General features: G+C 45.3%; 1 protein-coding gene across 7 annotated transcripts in view; it reads right to left on the reverse strand.

The window, feature by feature from the left end:
• Positions 1-719: 719 nt before the first annotated feature.
• Positions 720-18614, reverse strand: part of LOC134349510 (polypeptide N-acetylgalactosaminyltransferase 16-like) — a 262565-nt gene continuing 244670 nt past the window's right edge. Inside the window, exons 12-17 of one of the 7 annotated variants that reach the window (XM_063053962.1) lie at positions 18021-18147; positions 15050-15142; positions 13988-14071; positions 12011-12155; positions 8946-9065; positions 721-3825 (exon numbers count right to left, since the gene is read on the reverse strand). In XM_063053962.1, coding sequence (XP_062910032.1) covers positions 3673-3825; positions 8946-9065; positions 12011-12155; positions 13988-14071; positions 15050-15142; positions 18021-18147 — 722 coding nt within the window. In that variant the 3' untranslated portion in view covers positions 721-3672. Of the gene's footprint in view, positions 3826-8945; positions 9066-12010; positions 12156-13987; positions 14072-15049; positions 15143-18020; positions 18148-18614 lie in introns of all 7 variants that reach the window. The other 6 variants (XM_063053996.1, XM_063053970.1, XM_063053979.1 and 3 more) reach the window with 6 other exon arrangements.

Consider the following 18614-nt stretch of genomic DNA (forward strand, 5'->3'; position numbering starts at 1 on the left):
TAATTGTTCTGGCAGTCTAGTTCCCATCCCCCTGAAACTCTCGTTTAAACCCGAGCGTGCAGCATTAACAAACCTTCCCACTAGGATATTAGCCCCCCTCCAGTTCAGGTGCAAACCATCCCTTCTGTACAGGTCCCACCTTCCCTGGAAGAGAGCCCAATGATCCAAAAATCTTATGCCCTCCCTCCTACACCAACTCCATTGCCACATATTAAACTGTATAATTTTCCTAGTTGCCCTCACTAACATGTGGCACCGATAGCAATCCTGAAATCACAACTCTGGAGGTCCTGCCCTTTAACTTAGAATCTAACTTCCTAAACTCACTATGCAGAACCTCATCACCTGTCCTGCCCATGTCATTGGTACCCATGTGGAGCACAACTTCTCACTGTTCACCCTCCCACTTAATTATGCTGAGGATTTGATCCAGGATGTCCCGGATCCTGACACCCAGGAGGCAACATACCTTCTGGGAATCTCATTCTCGCCCATAGAACCTCCTCCGATCCATTTCCCTAACTAATAAATCCCTTTCACCATAGCCTGCCTCTTCTCTCCCCTACCATTCTGACTCAGTGCCAGAGAATGGACCACTGTGACTTTCCTCTGCTAGGAGAACCACCCCCTCCCAGCAAATCCAAAGTGATATACCTGTCGTTGAGGGGGATGGCCACAGGGGTACTCTGCCTTTCCCTGTCCTGACTTCTTCCAGTTTCCTGTGTCCCGTACCTTGGGTGTAACTACCTCTCTATATGTCCTATCACCCCCTCAGCCTCCTGAACGATCGGAGTTCATCCTGTTCCAGCTCCAACACCTTAATGCTGATTGTTAGAAGCTGCAGCTGGATGCACTTCTCGCAGATGTAGTCATCAAGGACACTGGAGGTCTCCCCGCCTTCCTGCAAGAGGAGCATTCTACAATCCTGCCTGGCAGCTCTACTGCCCTAGCTGAGCAGATATAAAGAAGGGAAGGGAAAAAACAACTTAACCTAGAGCTTTACTTTTCTTTCTCTGACTGAAGCTTCTCTTTGCTGAAGCTTCAAAGAGTTTAGGGCTCAAGATCACCGCTCTGACTCCGTTCACTCAGACAGCTGCTGCAATGATGTCGTATATTTAAGGCTGATTTACACTTCTGCATACAGGCTACGCCGTGGACCTGATTTATACTTTTGTGTAGCCCTACACCATAGCCAGCATGCGTGGTTGTGTCTGCGTCGCTCTGCAATTCACTGCCAAAACGCTAGTTGGCGGTGGGATTTCTATGCCACTGTGTTGAGTTTCTTCGTGAGGGACATGGACGAGGAAATGCATTTCAAATATTTTCAGATGTCAGCAGGTAGATTTGACAATTTGGTTCATCGTCTCCAACCATTTATTTCATATCAGTGTACAGACACGGTGGAGAAATGCAACTGGAAATGCGTAGGAGGAAATGCGATGCTACCAAGTGGACCAATCACAGTTGTTGCAGTCTGCATCGCCGTGATGCGTGAGGTACATTTTTGGGAAAGTGCACGTCACCCTACAGCGTAGGGTATGTGGTACCTATGGCGTATATTTGACACAGAAGTACAAATTGGGCTTTACACAGCACGGAAACTGGCCGTCACCTATACCTACTAAGTTTCCTTCCCGAGTTAATCCTATTTGTCTTTGTTCGGCCTGTTTCTATTTGTGCCACTTCAGGTATGTAGAAATTTATTCAATTTTAGTTAGGGTATTAAGTTATATATCATTTTCTTGAATGCCAGACAACAAAAAGTAGAGTAAATTTGACCTGAGGAAATCTGCTTAAATCATTAAAAGTGAACAGGGAGTACCCACTGAGGGAAAATTTGACAGTACATTGGCTTCCTGAATGAACCTGTCCAAACTAGTCCATACTCCAAACCTGCTTTAATGTAAGGTCAAGTGATTTTGGCAAGTTGACTATGTGACAAACGTCGCCTTATTTCTTGGCACTGGTCAACTGAAAGTAGATAACTTCTTGGAAACGTAACTTCCTCTCCTTCCATCTCGTTACAATCTATTTGGAGGTTGAATTTTATGTTGTCGGATATTAAACTCCATTTTTTTTATTGCTGGAAGTCTCTGAAGTACAAAAAAAAGAATTAAAGTCCATAGATTTTATTTATCCATTGTATGAGATTTTAAGACATTTTCCAGAACTTTTAAGTAACATGGATACTGGTGGATACCTGGAAGATATATCGGGTTGCATGGAATTCAAGGGAAGCTAGTGAATTGGCTCAATGACTAGAAGCAGAGGATGATTGTTGAAGGTTGATTCTCCAACTGGAGGATTGAAAACACCAGAGGTCTATACTGGGAACTCTATCATTCATTATGTATAGGGACGCAAATGGTTTGGATATGAATGTACATGGTGTAATTAGCAAGTTCGCTAATGACACCCAAACTAGGGTCCTGCTAATTTGAAACAGGTCACAATGAATTACAAAGAGATCTCGATCAGTCAGGTAGATGGGTTGATTTCAACTTGATAAGTGTGAGGTGATGCATTTGGACAGGGCACAGACTAGTGTTGTGCAACAGAGGGACCAGGGAGTACAAGGGCACAGTTCTCTGAAAGTGGCCACGTGAGTAGACCAGGTAGTGAAGAAGGCTTTTAGCACATTGGCTGGCCTTTGGAAGTGGGGACATTATATTTCAGCTATGTAAGCTGTTGATGGGAACATTGTGTACAGTTTAGGCCATGCTGGTACATTGTCAGGCTGGAGAGGATGCAGAAGAGATTGCTGCATCATCTAGAGGACTGGAGATGTAGTGAGATCTTGGCCATGCTGCAACTTTATTCCCTGTAGGGGTGATCTTGTAGAAGTTTTTAAAATCATGAGGGGTACGGATAAGGTTGGTGGTCAGAGTCTTTTCTCCTGGGTTGGGAAGTCCAAAACTAGAGGGCATAGATACAGTTAAGAGGAGAAAATTTTAAAAGAGACCTGACAAGTAATTTCTTTATAGAAAAGGTAGTGAGTACAGTATCTGGAGTGAACAGCCAGAGAACATGGTGAAGGTAGGTACAATTATAAAATTGGATAGGTACATGGAGGAGAGGAGCTTGGAGGGTTATGGACCTGGGACTAGCAGGGAGGAACATGTGGTCAATATGGATCAGTTAGGTCAAAGGGCCTGTTTTGCTGCTGTATTACTCTATGACTGTTTTTTCTGTACTTACTGCCGGGACATGCAACATCAGCTGATCACCCAAAGATCTGTTAACTCCAGCTATGATTTTATTTACAGTCTAGTTGTGAACAACAAAAACTCACAAACCCGCCATGAGTTTAAACGTGAAGAAGTGATCAATAGGGTAGTGGTGTAATAACACTTCCGGAACGGGTGATCAGGTTAGCTTTCTGACCTTGCAACACTCTGCATGTGAACAAAGTGACTAACCCTCTGAGACTGCTCTGGGGTCACTAAAATATTACATTAACATCCTGCCCACTATGACGGGAACCCGGGGAATGAAGTTGTTTGTGTTGGAGACAGCTCCAGTCCCATCCATACTGAGTTGTGTCGAGGCTCCAGACCCAATGTTTCTTCTCTGTGTAGTTCATCAGCATCCCATCTTGTTGAACTGTATCTCAGGAGTGAAAATCCCAGTTCACATGTATGCACGTTGATATGGGCCACACAACTTCTGATGTCACCTGACTTTCAACACATCCCACTGTTGGCTGTAAAGCTTGGGCTGACAAGGTGTGGTGCCCACCTGGTTGGCATCCAACTTGGCTGCTTGGCTGTCCAAGCACACCCCAGTTATAAGGTGTTGGATGGCTCCTCCCTTCAGTGCCCATTTCTGAAATTAACAACAAAGGGGCAATGATTATATACAGTTATGACAGATTTTAACCTCATTTAAACATTTGGTGCATCCCAATGTGATTCACAGACATAATGCAGAAAACATTGTTGGATTTCATGAATAGCAATGTGCTAATGTCATTGTGCTGTTGGTAAAGTCTATCATTCGGGACACCCCTGTACATACTCATGGGATCTGTAATGTCCTTTTCTCATCCCATCTGACAGATGATGCCTTCTGTGAGAGATTCGGCAAATCTCCAATGCCAAGTCATGAAGTTTGTCGGGTGTTGCAGTGTCACAAGTACTGCCTTTCAGATGAGATTAACCAGAGGAGTTGTTAACATTGAAAAGATTCCAAAGAATCCAATTGAAAAGGAGCAGCAACATTATCTGGGTGTCTCAGCATATACTTATCGCTAAATTTTTCCCTACAAGAAATAATATCAAATGATCTAGTCACATCTATGTTGCTATCTGTGGCAGGCTGCTGACTGCAAGTTGATTGTGACATTCTTTGCAACAGTCACCAAATCTCAAAAGGAGTTAATTGGTTAAAAAAAATCTGTGGTGTCTGAGGGTTATGACAGGGGCCTCAGAAAATATCGGCTTTTCTTTCCTTCTTCTGAACAACTCTCCCTTGGAGTAGCAATGGAACTGGAGCCTGGGATTTGTCCTCCAGTTTCGAGAATTAATCGAGATCCCATGACCAAGAACACTGCTTCACCATTGATCCCTCTAATACACAGCTGCCTACTTCCTAATTGAGTCTCAGCTCCAGAAAATTGTTTTTTCTTTTAGTTTGAAGGTCAGATAAGTAAACCACACAAAGCAGATGGTTGTTTAATTCCACTTTATATCTCATCCAAGTTCCTGACAACTGAGATAGTTTTATCTGCACTGTTATCTTGGCAATGGTTTGATTGGAAAGAATCCCTTAATCTGAAAGGCTATTAAAAGTAATTGCCTGTTTTGTCAGCATGAATAATTAATGTCTAATTAAAGCAGTGTGTGAATGTGCAGAATGGGACAGTAATGCTCAGTCCTAAATATTAACAGGACAAGGCAGAGAGAGGTGGCAAAGAAAAAAGTGACCAGAAAGGAACGTAGGGAAGTGTTTAAAAAAAAGGCTTGGCTTAACACGGAACATTATATACTCCAAAGTGTACAATTGTCTATTAATCAAATGAAACAGCCATAGTTAATAAACAGGCTGAGAAAAACTCCAGGATTAAAGGGAAAAGCCCACAGAAATGCAGAACATAAGGGGTATACTCTTACGGCTAGAGAAGAAAGCATCAAATTGAAACTTGAAGAGAAAGTTGAGAGAGACATTGAGAGTAATACAAATGTTAAGACCTACAAGAAAGCAATTGATAAGAATAATTCATGCTCCTTAAAAAGAGCAATAGAAAGCTGGCCAACTCGTTGTCTGGTTTGTTTCAATCTTCACTGCAGGGAGAGGGATAATGGTCCTGACATTTCAGTAAAGCTAAAAATGAATCAGGGTCTGGAACTCAGCAAAATTAACACAAGCAGGAAGAGAGCATTAAAGGAAAAGGCAAATCCCCAGGGCCTCTTGGTTGCTATAGTGACGTTCTAAAGCCAGAAAGTGACAAAGTTGCAGATGCTTTATTCATTAACATTTCAAAGCTGTTTTAGTTCACCAGTTGGACATTTCAACAGCACACTTACATGTGTAAATTAGCTTTTTTTTATAAGGAAGATGAGGAGAGGGGGCCAGGAAATTGTAGCTATTTGTTATGGAGAAGTTTCTGTGATCTGTAATTAAGGGCAAAATGATTCTGAGCTGATTAAACCAGTCAAGAAATGCATTGGTTTTAAATTTACCATCTCTTATTTCTAATCTGCCTATCGGCTCGCTCCTCCCTAACCTTTCAATCTCTTCCATCCTGCAATGACACAGCAGTGCAGTTAGTACAACTGCTGCTGAACAGCTTCAGCAACATGGGTTCAAGTTCAAGTTCTGTGGTCATTCAACCAGACTTAACTCTCCATGAATACAGCCAAACAAAACAGTGTTCCTCTGGGCCCAGGGTGTGAGACAGAGTGCCAACAGCAAGCATATATATATATATAGTAAGATATCAGTAAAATACAGTCACAAAAAAAATATATATAGTCCAAGTCCCTAAATCCACAAATGTTGCAGCAGTCTACAGCTAAAGACAATATGTCTCGTTTTCTGCTGAGTGAACACTGGGCAGGCCGCACCAACTCCAGCTTGGACACCAGCCACATTGCCCTGGCACTGTATCCCAACCTCAGGTGTGGAATGAGATTCACTTAGCCCAGTTTTCTCCCACATCCCAAGACATACTGGTCAGCAGGTTAACAATATGGTGGAAGGTTGGAAAAGCAAAGGGTTCTTGATGGGCATGTGAGAAGATATGGGGTAGAAGGAACGAAGTGGGGGAATGGATTGATGGGATTGGATTTGATGGGATGGGCCAAATGACCACCTTCTCTGTCATAATAAATATGAGAAATACTCCATGGCTGGGCAATGTTAATTCTAATCCCTCCAACATCTGAGTTAAATTAGAGACTGCAGAAACTGGAATCTGGAACTGCTGAAATTCCAAGGAATGCAGGATCTTGACCACCCCTCTGCCTCCACAGAGGCTTCTCAACCTACTGAGTTCCTCCAGTATTTTTTATTTCTTCTAAATTGATTTAGTCCACATTGTCAGCTATACCATTCAACTTCCAAAACCTGGAGCTGGCAATTCCTATCTTTAATGCCTCTGCCTGTCTTTCCTCCTTGGTGTTATTGCTGACTGCCTTCGAGTCATCATCGACTCATGGCAACCCTATGAATAGTGTAGCTTTCCATAGGGCTTTTGTGGCAAGATATGGAAGTATTCTTCTGCACAGATACTGCTGCCCAGTTTGGGACCCGGCTGGATTTGAATTCAGGATCATCCGCCTCGATACCACTACACCAGTAGCCTCCTTAAGGCCACCTTTTAAAGCAACCTTCTGGGTAAAGCTTGGGTCAGCTGTGTCATACACAGTGCTGTCTGCTAACACACCCACATTGATGCAATACTTCATGAGATGATATTGATGAAAGAAAAACAACGGGGTGGGGGGGGGAAACGATGAAGGGTGTCAGCCCGAAATGTCCACTGTTTATTCATTTCCATCGATGCTGCCTGGCCTGCTGAGTTCCACCAGCATTTTCTGTTTGTTGCTTTGGATCTCCAACATCTGCAGATTTTCTCTTATTTGTGAATCGACAGAGTGAGGGGTGGGATTGTTCCTAACAAACCCAAATGCCCTGCCCAACATACTTTTAATTACATTGATGCTGGTAAGACTAAATTCTGGTTAGAAGCATGGTTAGGTGAGAACAGCAGGAAATATGAAGGATGAGGATGTACTTTCATAGTGAGAAGTTACCAGGACTTTCCTTGACTTGAGGGCCTGAGATATAAATAGAGGTTGTGTAGATTAGGACCATAACACCATTAGGCCATTCAGCCTATCGAGTCTGATCGATCATTCCATCAAGGCTGATCCCGGATCCCACTCAACTCAACTTTATTCCCTGGAATGTAGGAGATTGAGGGGTGACCTGATAGAGGTATAAACATTCATGAGGGGTGTAGACAGGGTGAAAGTACATAGTCTCTTTCCCAGAAAGGGGTTGCTTAAAAATAAGAAGGCATAGGTTTAAGATCAGAGCAAGTGATGGTAAAAGGACACCTGCGCAACTTCTTCATGCAAAGGGTGGTGTGTATTTGGAATTATGGTTGAGGGGGGCACATTAGTAACATTTAAAACCTGTTTAGCTAAAAACCTGGACACAGGTTTAAAGGGCTGTGGACCAAACACAGCCAGATGGTATTAGCTCACTTGGCATAGATGAGTTGAACCAATGGTCCAGTTTCTATGCTGTATGACTCTATGGCTAAGTGGTTTCACCTTAGAATAGCCTTAGCTAGGTGCTATCTTTATTAATGGCCAAATAACACAAAAGAAGGCTTTGTACCCAAGTTTGCTTATTGTCCTAAGCTTTATTGTAGAATAGGTGAGGTAGATGGATGAACAGAATTATAAAAGCACAATGGAGGATTAACAGCGTGATTATTCTGCATGTAAATTATATCAATGTGAGGGAGGAAATACATATTGAACCAAACACAGCTAGATCCAAAGCAAAGAAAGAACTGCTGGAGAAACTCAGGGGTTCAGGCAACAGCATGGCATCACTAAATTTTGGGTCAAGCATGTTGAGGGGAGATGGACCAGCAGCTGACAGATAGAACCAATAGAGGATGGGTTGATGGGCAGGTGGGGCCGGGGGGAAGGGTAAAGTAAGCAACAGAGGCTGGGAGGTGATCGGTGGACGCAACAAAGGGCTACAGGTGATGGAATCTGATAAGAAACCAGATATGTGAGGCATGGTAGACAGATGGATACAGTGGGCAGACAGGGGTTTTAGTGGCTAGAGTGTGGGGGAAGAGGGGGAGAGACAAAAAAGCAGTAAGGAGGGGTCTGGGGGCTGAGAAGGGAACAGTGGGGCATGCGGGTTAGCTGAAATGCCCATGCCATTGAGCTGGTAGATCCAGAAAAGTCATCAACCTAATCCTGCTTTCCTCTCTACAGATACTGCCTGACCCACTGAGTGTTTCCAGTATTTTCTGTTTTTATTCCAGACTTCCAGCATCTAGAACAGTGGTTCCCAACCTTTTTTTTATGCCAGGATCCCCCTACCATTAATTGAGGGGTCTATAGACCCCAAGTTGGCATCCCCTGATCTAGAGAGCTTTGCTTTTCAACACACCAGATTATCTAGTTTGAGAATCAAAGTCCAGATGCTAGAAGTCTGAAATAAATACAGTAAACACAGGTAATGCCTGTGGAGAGGCAGAGTTGACACTTGTTAGATAAAGGGACTTCAACCTGAAATGTTTTCTCTTGTTTTGGCTTCTGCAGATTCCACCTGACTTGCTGGGTGTTTTGCTGTGTGTGACCTGCACACTGTCCCCACTCTCAGCACTGTGTTGGCTGGGGAAGGAGGTTGCAGTCTGCCTTGTAGTAATGGTGAGAGGGCCCTCCCCTCTGCCTGTGCTCTTTGTCTCTTACCTGTCTGCCATCCCCTTGGTTGCACTGGTCCAGCACAACCTGTGAATCTGTGGAGAAGTTTGTAATCGCCACACACTTGTCCATCTGCTTAATCATGGATTCAGACAAAACCCATTCCTGCTGAGAGTGAAACAGTCAAAAACCCAGTCAGAGCTCCAGCATAACCAAAGTTATATCAGCAGCTTCATATATCTATAAAACCATTCCCTTTCTCCAGGTTCCTTCTTATCTTGTCTTATCAGAACAAAGGAGTTGGTCATCTGGCCCACTGGCTCCAAGCAGCCTCCTAAAGGAGAACTCCCATCATCCCCTTCTGTGTAACCCTACCACTTGTTCTTTCTCACACAAAGCTTCACAACTCTTCAGTGGTTCTTTTGACACTAAGGACAATTATCCTACCAACCCACACGTCTGGAATGCAGGAGGAAACTGGCTCAGCCGGGGGAAACTCATGTAGCCACAGGGATTATGTGCAAACCCCACACAGTCAGTACATGAGATCAGGATCGAATCTGTGTTGCTGGAATTGTGAAACAACAACAACACTAACTGCTGTAGCACCTTGCCAGCTCCTCCTCTCTTCTGAAGGCGATGACCATTAAATAAATCACAAAAAATATTGGTCTCGCTATCATCGGAGATAATTTATCTTCCCTGCCTTCCCTGTTTATGATCTTCACTGCTGCAACACTAGGGCCACTGGCTCAGATCAGAGCTGGGCTCACCACTGGGCTACATCCTCCACCTTGTCTCCAATGAAAGTTCAGGCCTGGGACACGACTGTGTAGTAACTGCACTTTCTGAGGAAGACTCCTCCCTCCTCTGAGGCTTCACATCTCACATCAACCATCACCGGGGTAGATTACCCAGACTCTCCCTGCTGTGCTTGGGATGCAGTGTGAAAGTTGAGCAGTTTCCTTTCCTGCTGAGCTGAATCAGGAGGGAGGGACAGTGCAAACTGGGATATACAGAGGTGCTTCAGAAAAGAAAGACTTTCCACAAGAGCTTTGTACCATTCCCAATCATGCTGATTTATTCCACAAGAGCGTTCTACCATTCCCAATCATGCTGATTTATTCCACAAGAGCGTTCTACCATTCCCAATCATGCTGATTTATTCCACAAGAGCATTCTACCATTCCCAATCATGCTGATTTATTCCACAAGAGCATTCTACCATTCCCAATCATGCTGATTTATTCCACAAGAGCATTGTACCATTCCCAATCATGCTGATTTATTCAAGTTCTCAGACACAAAGAGCAGCCCCATCAGTGAGATACCAAAAATTGAAGTGAGTGGTTGCACTGTTGTAGGAAGGATTCTATTAAGCTGGAAAGAGATTATGAGGATGTTGAGGTCCTCATTTACTGTATAGGGAGAGTTGGGCTGGCTAAGACGATATTCCTGTAAAGTAGGAGAGTGAGGGGTGACATATGGAGGTGTATAAAATCATGAAGGACATAGATAGGGTGAATAGGGCATAGTCTTTTTTCCCCAGAGAAAGCACGACAAAAACTAGAGGGCATCGGTTTAAGGTGAAAAGGGATCTATGGGGCTACTTCTTCACACAGAAGGCAGTCAGTATATGACCTGCCTGAGAAAGTAGTTGTGGGAGGTACAACAACAACATTTAACAGCCATATAGGTAGGAAAGGTTTAGCGGGATCTGGGTCAAACGTGGGCAAATGGGATTAGATTAAGTGGGCACCTCAGCTGGAATGAGTGAAAGGCCTATTTCCATTCTGCATTACCCTCTGACTCTATTCAACCCCAAGGCTCTGCCATCCCTATCCTAAATCATACCAGACCATGTGCTCCCTACCCACTAAAAATTCTTGCTCTTGGGTTGGGAATCCCTCCATGAGTTTGCCCCTTGGGATGTATTTCGAGACGGCACATCACAGAATCATTGCAACAAGGGAAGAGGCTGTTCAGCCCATTGAGTCTGTCCTGTCTCTACAATGAGTGAACACGAGGTGGTAGGTGAGGTGGGATGGGTTCCCCTTGTCCTAACCTACCACCCCACCAGCCTCCGGGTCCAACATATTATTCTCCGTAACTTCCGCCACCTCCAATGGGATCCCACCACTAAGCACATCCTTCCCTACCCCCCCGCCTTGCTTTCCGCAGGGATCGCTCCCTACGCGATTCCCTTGTCCATTCATCCCCCCATCCCTCCCCACTGATCTCCCTCCTGGCACTTATCCTTTCTAAGTGCTACACATGCCCTCACCACCATTCAGGGCCCCAGACAGTCCTTCTAGGTGAGGCACACTTCACCTGTTGGCTGGGGTGATATACTGTGTCCGGTGCTCCCGATGTGGCCTTCTATATATTGGCGAGACCCGACACAGACTGGGAGATCGTTTCGCTGAGCACCTACGCTCTGTCCGTCGGAGAAAGCAGGATCTCCCAGTGGCCACACATTTTAATTCCACGTCCCATTCCCATTCTGATATGTCTATCCATGGCCTCCTCTACTGTAAAGATGAAGCCACACTCAGGTTGGAGGAACAACACCTTATATTCTGTCTGGGTAGCCTCCAACCTGATGGCATGAACATTGACTTCTCTAACTTCCGCTAATGCCCCACCTCCCCCTTGTACCCCATCCGTTATTTATTTATATACATTCTTTTTCTCTCTCTTCTTTTTCTCCCTCTGTCCCTTTCACTATACTCCTTGCCCATCCTCTGGGTTTTTCCCCCCTCCCCCTTTCTCCCTGGGCCTCCTGTCCCATGATCCTCTCATATCCCTTTTGCCAATCACCTGTCCAGCTCTTGGCTCCATCCCTCCCCCTCCTGTCTTCTCCTATCATTTCGGATCTCCCCCTCCCCCTCCCACTTTCAAATCTCTTACTAGCTCTTCTTTCAGTTAGTCCTGATGAAGGGTCTTGGCTCAAACGTCAACTGTACCTCTTCTTAGAGGTGCTGCCTGGCCTGCTGCGTTCACCAGCAACTGTGATATTTCTACAATGAGTGATCCAGTTTGTCCTATCCTTCTAGCCTTTTCTCCAAGTACAACACAGTAAGCTGCTTGGAAACTTGGAGGCTGCCACTCACCTGGCTGGAAGAAATTATGTTTTGAGTGTCTGAGCACTGGCCGAGTTTGATGATGGGGTTGGCTGTTCTATAAGGACTCTGAAGTTCTAAACATCTTCCTTTCTGTCGTATCACGACTGTTTCATGCACCTCCTTCTCTGGAATTCTGAAGCAAAAATTAAAGAATGAACCTTAGCCTTCAAGTTGACAAACTATAACGAAAGAATTACTGTAAAAATAATGTTATACAACAGGGCTGACACTAATCCATATCTACATAATCCATATCTACAGCAAACAAGGAGGATTCCAGGAAAGCTGAGGGCCAATATTTCAATTATTCCTCATGCAGACCAAGGGAACAGAATGTTTTCGGGAAGATACCGACTCCAAATGTTACAGTGACTTTGTAAGAAGCTTCAAGCCCTGTAGTTGGTACAGGTGTGGGAGAGGGGAGAACAACAGGTACTAAGCAATGAGGGGTGTCCTACTGAGCTCAAGGTAACCCGCCTGGAGATCTGAGCCTAGTCCTGGGGTCCATTCTTTAGGAAGTTTAATGTGTAGCTTTGTAAAAAATTCACCAGAATTATTCCAGGGCTAAATTATTAAGATGAATTGCAAAACCAGAACCTCCAATCCCTTAGGTAAAATGAAAGTGGAGACACAAGAGACCGCAGGCACTGGAACCCAGAGCAACACACGAGATACTGCAGGTGGGGTTCCCAATCTTTTTTATGCCATGGACCCCTAGCATTAACCAAGGGGTCTGTGGACCCCAGGTTGGGAACCCCTCCCAGGAACTCAACAGCTTAGAGGGCATCTGTGGAGGGAAATGTTTCTGACTGAGAACCTCCATCAGGACTGAAAGACAGTGGGGAGAAGGCCGGTAAAAAAGGTGGAGCAGGTGATAGAGAAGAAAATGAATAGCAGATGAGGGAGGGGAGAGTGGAAACTGTGACAAAGTCTGGGAGGTGACAAAGGACTGAAAATGTGGAGAGGAAGGTGGCGTGTTGAACCGAGAGAGGGAGGTGGAGAGGGCGGAGGGGCTCAGTAGGGTGTGAGGATGTGTGGATGATTGGTGGATGGATTCAAAGCAGGAGGAAAAGGAAGGGGTGCAGGAGGAATGATAAGGTCAGGAAGAGAAAGAAAAAGCAGAGGAGTAGAGTAGGATATTGGGAATTGGAGAATTCAGTGTTCATGCCATCGGTTGTAGACTACCCAGATGGAACATGATGTACTGTTCCTCTGGTTTGTACCTCACCTCATCTTGGCAATGGAGGAGGCCGAGGGCAGAGTGCAAAATTAAAATGGCGAGCTGCTGAGAAGTGCATGTGGCGCTTAAGGTGATTCAAGATAGGAAAGAAGCATTTAAAAGATTATCAGGAAGATTCATGTTCTCATATAAACTAGTGCAGGTGGAATACTTTGTAAGCTGCTGAAAGTTGAGTGGGAGAGTTATAGGGGGCAAGTATGTCGGAAGTGCAAAGACTGCTGGGTAGATATAAAGAGGAACTCTAATGGCAACCACAGTTAAGACTGATATTTTACAATGTGTCCAGGATAATTTTCAAAGCTGTGTGTTTCTGCTCCATTGCTTTATCTGGTTGTGGGAATGAAGGTATTCAGCAGCACCAGGTTTTGATAGGGGACATGTAGGAGATAGCAGAAATACAGGATAGCTTAAAACAGCAGGAGCAATCCAAAATAAAAATAAATAGCACGTTTCAATAGGATGAGGGAGAATCTGACCCAAGTAGACTGGAGCCAAAAGTTGACTGGCAAAGCTGTAAAACGACCTTCGAGGACAGTACAGGGACTTTGAGGACCACTGGACATATTCAGCCCCCTGTGTCCGTGCTGGCTCTTGTCAGAACAACTCATCAGTCCTAGTCTCAGTAACCTCGGGCACTGCCGGTAATGGGAAGGGGAGTCATTGAGTATTGTAAGCACCCATGATGGGAGGAGAGGGAGGTGAAGGGAAACTGATAGTAATCCTACCGCAGTTCGGGATAGATGTTTTCGAGGTACCACTGGAAGGACTTGCACTGTAATCTCCTACGCAGCTCAACTCGATCAGCAACACTGAAACAGAGACAGAGACCACACAGTTGCAGTCAACTTGAGAACAGCCAGGGAAAAGTGGACCATATCCATTCGAGGGCTAGACATTCTGAGTGCCTTCTAAGTGATAGTCATGGATCAACAGAGCACGGAAACAGACCACTCGGCCCAACTGATTCGTGCTGACCAAAGCATCCGTCTAAACTATTCCCACTTGCCTGGGTTTGGCCCATGGGTGTGTAAATTATGCTTAATTTATATTAATTGGTTTGTGTTACTTGTTTTGTTCTCGTCTTCATAATGTACTGTGTTGCTACTGCAAAAAGCTATTTTGCCTGGTATTTATACCCTATGTAGGTATGCCCATGAAAATAATCATGAACTTGAACTACTTCTCTAAACTTTACCTCTTCAAGTACCTGTCCAACTGTCTTTCAAATTTCATCATTGTACTTGCCTCAACCATTTCCTTTGGCAGCTTGTTCTATACATGCACCACTGTCTATGTCCCTCACGTCTCATTAAATCTTTCCCCTCTCATCCTAAACCTATGCTTCTAGTTCTTAATTCCCTGGGCATTCACCCCCTCTACACCCCTCATAATTTTATACATAAGGTCCTCTTGAGCTTTCACACAGCTCCAGATACAGGCAAGGCAGGTGATAGGGTGTGGGTTGTGCTTACACTATGGCCCACAAACTCTGCATCCTTGAATTTCGAGGGCCTCAGCCACCTGCCCTTGTCCACACACCTTATCACCCAGTGACGAGGATGTGTAGCACTTATGAAGTTAAAGGTTAGAAATTCAGTCCTTTAAAGATCCCAGAAGATCAGGCACCAGGAAAGGATGTCTCATTGCTGTGGGTTCCCTCTGCAGGGCAGTCCTGTTGATGGTCTATACAGTGAAATGTCACCAGCTGCTGCACGGAAGTAGATTTTGATTACTGAGTGTAAAGAAAAAGGCAGACAGTATAACAGGAATGGAGTTTGCAAACTCACTTTCCATAAGGCTTGCCAACAGCTGCAGGGCGGGCTTTGTAGTAGTACTGTTTGTAATCATCCATCCAAACCTCCACAGTGCGTTTGGTGTTCCTTCAGTGAAGACATTCAATAAAGAAACTTGAAGCATCAAATAAGATTTTGGACTGACCAGTAACCACTCAAAGCAAGTGACATTTTGGTATCCCAGACTAATTAATTCTGTTAGATAATTGTAGTAGAGTATACCCCCTGTTTACATCAATAGTGTTTGTTAGAGACAGTTGAAAGCTTCATGTTCCTAGCTGCAAATATTATCAAAAGCCTGTCCTGGTCCAACTATACGGAATCTATGGCCAACAAAGTACACTATCATCCCTGCTTCCTCAGAAGACTAAGGAAATTCAACATATCCCCGATGACCTCTACCAATTTTAACAGATACATCACAGACAGAATCTTATCCGGATGCATCATGGCAGGGTATGGAAACTGCTCTGCCCAAGACCTCAAGAACTGCAGAGTTGTAAATGCAGGCAAGTCTATCACAAACACCAGCCTCCCACCATTGACCCTGTCTACACTTCCTGCTGCAACATCAAAAACAGCCAATATAACCAGAGAACCCTCCCACCCCAGTCACCCCCCCTTCTCCCCCCTTCTATCGAGCAATCTTTTAAAGGATGTAGACGAGAGCCAGTAGGTTTGGAGACAGCTTCTATCCCACTGTTATAAGACCTCATGTACAGTAAGAATTCCTAACCTCACAATGTCCCTCATTATGGGTTGTCTACTTGCACTACACTTCCCCTGCAGCTGCAGGACTTTATCCTGCATTATACCATCTCAACCTACTTGCATATGGAATGACATATGTGTAGAGCATGCAAAACATTCTTCACTGTACCTTGGTACAATTAAACAGTTCCAGAATAATCACAAAGTCCTTTACCCGCTCATTCTCTGCTTCCCACTATGACGGCTTCTGGTTGTGAAGTTGGTGCATTCTGTACTCAAGGAATAGATCACTGTGACTTGGACGCTGACCTCTCACAGTCCAGGCAGCCTGGTGTGCAGGGGACAGCACACAGGCCTGACCTTCCTCCAAAGCATGTGTGTCCCTGCACAGGGAGCCGTGTGACTCCTGAAGGACTTGGTAGGCAGCACTATCACTGACACCCACAACCCTGCTCCACTTTCATTGAATAGTTTCCTCTGTTTAAATAATAATATTACACTTTCTGCAACTTACAACGGCAATGTTTGCTACCTCTGCCTTACATTCATGGTTGGTTGACAAGATGAAGGAGGTGGTCCCTGGGAGCCAGGCTTTACTGCTGTCAGCACTTCAGCTTCACGCTGCCTGAGAAGGTTTCAGCTCTTTCCCCAGAGAGGGGTGGAACTCAGCCATTGTCACATCCTACACAGAGGACTCTACTGCCCCGGAGAGCTGGGTCTGTTTCAGCCTCTTGCCATAGGGACTGTGGTACACAATGCTCTCCACCACTAGAAGAGGGAAAGAGAGACACTTCCCTCCCAACCTCCATCAGCCCTGTTTTCCTTCCATTTTCCAGGACATCCCACGCTTCTCAGTGGTGTGGCCTGGATGTAACAGGGTGGGGAGACCTTAGGGTCTCCACCAGTCTCCCTTTGCTTGTATGGTTGGTGTTTTAAGGCCTGTGATACTGCTAGAAGAACTCAGAAGGTCAGAGAAATGGCCAACATGTCAGGTCAAGGCCCTGCACTTGGATGCAGAGTGCCAAGGGGAAGTGGTAGAAGCAGGTGAGGAACAGGATGATGGACAGGTGGAACTAGGTGGCCCTCCATTTTGGCCCCAAGAAGGATTTTGGATATGTACTATCCATTCACGGCATCTCCCAGTGGTTTTCCCTCCACGTCCCTACCTTCCACTCTCGCCTCGTCATCCCATCATCTGGTGCCACCATTACCCACAACCCCGTTTCACTCTGTAAACCAGCTATCTCCCCTCTACCCTGATGCAGCGTCTCAGTCCCGAAATATCAACCATCTCTCTGCCTCCATGGATTCTGCTTGACTCACTGAGTTCGTCCAGCAGTTTGTTGCTTCGGATTTCCAGCATCTGCAGTCTCCTGCGTCCGCATTGCTATCCTTGCCCAGAAAGCTTACTACGTTCCTGGAGTGTGTACACGTGTATACACACACACACACACACACACCTATTTAAACACAGATCCAGATGTTTCTATCAGTGATTCCCTGTTTCTCCACAGACTGGCTCCTTTTTTGCTTTATTATGTTAAAACCATGAATTGACTTACCTTTTCAAAGTCTATTCATGGCATTGCCTGTGTCCTGGTCTTGCCTCAATTGGTACAATACTTAAACAACATGGGTGTTGTACTTAAAGCAAAAAGCTGCAGGTGCCAGAAATCCAAAATGAGATGACTGGGCGTGTTCTGTAGTCAGGCAGCGGGTAGCAAGAGAAACAATTTATCATTGGATGTATAGTCCAATGGATGTACAGCCCATCACTGAAAGTGACTTCTCTCTGTCCTCAGAGTGCAGCTTTGAAACTTCTAGTTTCCCTTTAGTTTGCTAAGTTGGCACTACGAAAGCATTTTGTCCCATTGGGGGTGGACAGGTGCGGGATGTTAGGTAGGAACACCATCTCGGCTTGTTGATTTCTGCAAACACACCCTACATGTTTGTTAATTTGCAAGTAGTTGGGAGGTGGGATCACCAGTTCAACCTGATCACCAGCTCCCTGCCTGACCCTCATTCCCCCAATACGCTGCACGTTCTAGGGGTTGTTCTAGTTTGGGGGCTGCACCCTCCATGAGAGCTGACCTGATGTAGGTGAGTGCGTTTCCCTTGGGAATACGTTGTTCTAGTTTGGGGGCTACACCCTCCGTGAGAGCTGACCTGTAGGTGAGTGCGTTTCCCTCAGGAATACGTTGCACGTTGTAGGAGTTGCTCTAGTTTGGGGGCTACACCCTCCATGAGGGCTGACCTGATGTAGGTGAGTGCGTTGCCCTCGGGGAAGTCGTACGGATGTCGCTTGCGGAAAACGTGCCCAACACGACTGCATGGAACAATTTCCAAACTTCCTCCGCACATCCAGACACGGAAAGACAGCTCTGGAAGTGAGCACAGGAACAGCAAGAGCGATGAACAGCAAGACCACAGGTGTGCACCTTCCACCTTCCTCACAGGTAGGGGCCTTTGGTCACCACGACCTCCCCCCTACTCAGGCAACGAGCAGGGGAAACCATGAATCACCCTCAGCCTTTGCCAAACCCCAAATTCCTGGCACACTGGATGGACCCAACATGCTGCTCACTAGGAAGGGCAGTTGTACAGGTTAGTGAGAACATACTTGGAGTGTTATGTACAAGTCTGGTTGCCCTGCTTGAGAAAGGATATCATGAAGCTGGAAAGGGTGTGGGAAAGATTCTAAGGACATTTACTGGGACTGGAGGGCTTGAATTATAGGGAGAGGCTGAAAGGGCTGTGAATATTTTCCCTGGAGTGGAGGAGGTATTAAAATCACGAAGGTCTAGGTAAGGTAAATATGGTCACCTACTTTTTCTCACTGCAGACAAGT

Source organism: Mobula hypostoma, chromosome 1, assembly GCF_963921235.1.
Source record: "Mobula hypostoma chromosome 1, sMobHyp1.1, whole genome shotgun sequence".
Taxonomy (NCBI): domain Eukaryota; kingdom Metazoa; phylum Chordata; class Chondrichthyes; order Myliobatiformes; family Myliobatidae; genus Mobula; species Mobula hypostoma.